The 2,529-nt window shown below is 42.7% G+C and overlaps 1 protein-coding gene across 1 annotated transcript in view; it reads right to left on the minus strand.

Annotated features, from left to right (window-relative positions):
* The window catches only part of LOC109518527 (ankyrin repeat domain-containing protein 6-like), a 28,482-nt gene that overhangs the window by 11,309 nt on the left and 14,644 nt on the right, over positions 1 to 2,529 (minus strand). The window contains exon 3 of the mRNA XM_019874410.1: positions 632 to 790. Coding sequence (XP_019729969.1) covers positions 632 to 757 — 126 coding nt within the window. The 5' untranslated portion in view covers positions 758 to 790. The remainder of the gene's footprint in view (positions 1 to 631; positions 791 to 2,529) is intronic.

Consider the following 2,529-nt stretch of genomic DNA (forward strand, 5'->3'; position numbering starts at 1 on the left):
GTCACCTTCGTGCACGAAAGTTCGTTCAATCTCAGCTGCTCAACATTTTCAGTTATTTGCTGTTGTATCGCCGATTTTCAAAATGCAAATGATCTGTTTATTTTCAAAGAATAGTTTGTTTTGTTATTGTTTGGTTGGTGTCTTATATGAAACCGCGACATTGCGCAATTTATTGGACAGACTTGTTTAAGATCACACAGTGTAATTTGGGTGGCATTTTATTTCGTATTTTTCAATCATCTTTTGATTTTTGACAATATCTGTAAATTTAGTTTCCTGCTCTTAATTGGGAATACATACTTGATGGTTTTAAATGCTCCTGAAATTAAGTGCTGCTTGACGAGCCTATATTGTGTATGTATGTGACGTCACTGAAGGCCTAAGGTTGAAATGCATGGCCCGCCACTGGGCTGAAATGTTTTAGTGGCGTTTCCATTTTTCCCTAATTTGACATAAAGATTATTTGAGTTGTGGGCATGGTTACAGAACGAATTAAATTCATACGTCAAGGTTACAGTGTGTGTGTACTCTACACATACTGTATCTCTACATATGTACATGGAACTGTTTAAAATATAAGGAAAAAAAAGATTGGCAATCAATGAATGTCAAAATTGTAAAGTTTACCAACCTGGCCTTTGCCTCTTTTCCATCTGTGGGGTCTCACGGGCTTGCTGAGGACAGTGGGTGTCAAGTGGTTTTGCAGAGGCCCCTCCTGATCCATCTTGTTTTCCTTGCTCTCCATTGGGTCACTCATGTGCGTTTCCGCCACCAACGAAGGGCTTTCCCGCTAGAGGATCAACAGAGGCAAGCAGGAAGGAATTTAGTGAACAGATATTTTAACGTTGTTTTCTTACTGCATTTGATGTTGCATTTTTGGGAGGAGGCTGGGTCCTGTGCTCAGCTATCGTTTTAGTTTTCTTTCCAGTTCTTCCTGGCACATAGTAATATCCCCAAGGACAAAATCAGCCAGTTTTACAACATTTTTGATCGAGAACTTCGAACGACAATCTTTTCAAAACGCCATTGTATGGGCCCTATGTTTTGTGCCGAGTGCTAGTCTAAGCGCAAAGTGAAGTCTAACTATGCACATGGGTGGAGTTTTCTTTCTTTTGGTATTTTCCAAAACTCACAGGTACAAACCTAATTTCAACGAAGTTGGGGCATTATGTTAAACATAAATCAAAACAGAATACAATGATTTGCAAATCCTGTTTTTTTTTGTTTGTTTTGTTTGTTACCAAGATGGCGTCCGTACGAGTGGCTGCCTTGGTTACATGCTCCCTTGTGTTACGTGCTCCCTACACCGCTTACTTACCCAAGAGAAGACTTGCCAAACATTAGAGAGTCTATGCTCTGACTTTTTTCACCAATGCATGCAAACCCACTAGTTTTTTTTGAGTTAATAGCCCTGTTCACACGGCACACATTTGGTCTGACGCTGCACCGAAATATTTTGCTGCGATATATTTTACACCGGAGCAAATTTTGTGGAGCGGTCACACGTGCAAAGCCGCTGAGCGTGACAGCTCCGGCGCAGCGACGGAGCAGCTCCACTTGCGGTCACACGTGCAATTTCTGCTGCGGACCAAAACGACAGGAATGCGTAAGTAAAACATGCGCATGCGTAAAGAAAGAAGAAGGCGGAGAAAAGGTAGTACCCTTTCGCCACCTTTTTCTTCGTGACAAAAATGGCTTCTTCTCCGGAGAAATCAACGATGTGGTCGAATATCAGACACCGCAGGAGAGAGAGAAAAGAAAGATTGCTGAAATACAGAAGAGCACGAAAACAAGGTATCCTTCGATTTATTCAGCAACAAGTGGACGACTTCGTGGCGTTCAAGGCCATGTGGACGGTCGCCATGGCGTCACCAAACGTCGAGAAAACCACATGGATGAAGACACGCAGTTCTTTTTGGTGGGACAGAGTTGTCAATGGTTCGTTCACTCATTCAGCTCATTCAGACTGGATAGCTAACTTCAGAATGAGCAGGGAAGCATTCGTATATTTGTGCGAGAAGCTTCGCCCATCCCTCTCACGGGTAATGACTGCCATGCGAAAGCCGATCAGCGTGGAAAAACGAGTCGCGATCACCCTCTGGAAACTGGCTACCAACGCGTGCTACAGAACAATAGGACATCTTTTCGGTGTTGCTAAAAACACAGTCTGTGTCATCGTTCATCAGACTTGTTCTGCCATTGTCTCGGAAATGAGCCAAGACCTCATTAAATGGCCTGTTGGTGACCTGATGTCTGAAAAATGTCCGAAATTTTGAACAGCGTTGGGGCTTTCCTCAAGTTCTGGGTGCAATCGATGGTACACACATTCCTATTATTCGACCACACGATTGTCATACTGACTACTACAACAGAAAAGGATTTTATTCTATTATTATGCAAGCAGTTGTCGATAGCAGCTATCGATTTATAGACATTTTAATTGGCTGGCCTGGTAGTGTACATGACGCACGAGTATTTGCAAACTCTCCCTTATATCAAAACAGAACATCTGGCTCATTGTTTTGGGGA

The sequence above is a fragment of the Hippocampus comes genome, unplaced genomic scaffold (assembly GCF_001891065.2).
Source record: "Hippocampus comes isolate QL1 unplaced genomic scaffold, H_comes_QL1_v1.1 scaffold391, whole genome shotgun sequence".
Lineage (NCBI taxonomy): Eukaryota > Metazoa > Chordata > Actinopteri > Syngnathiformes > Syngnathidae > Hippocampus > Hippocampus comes.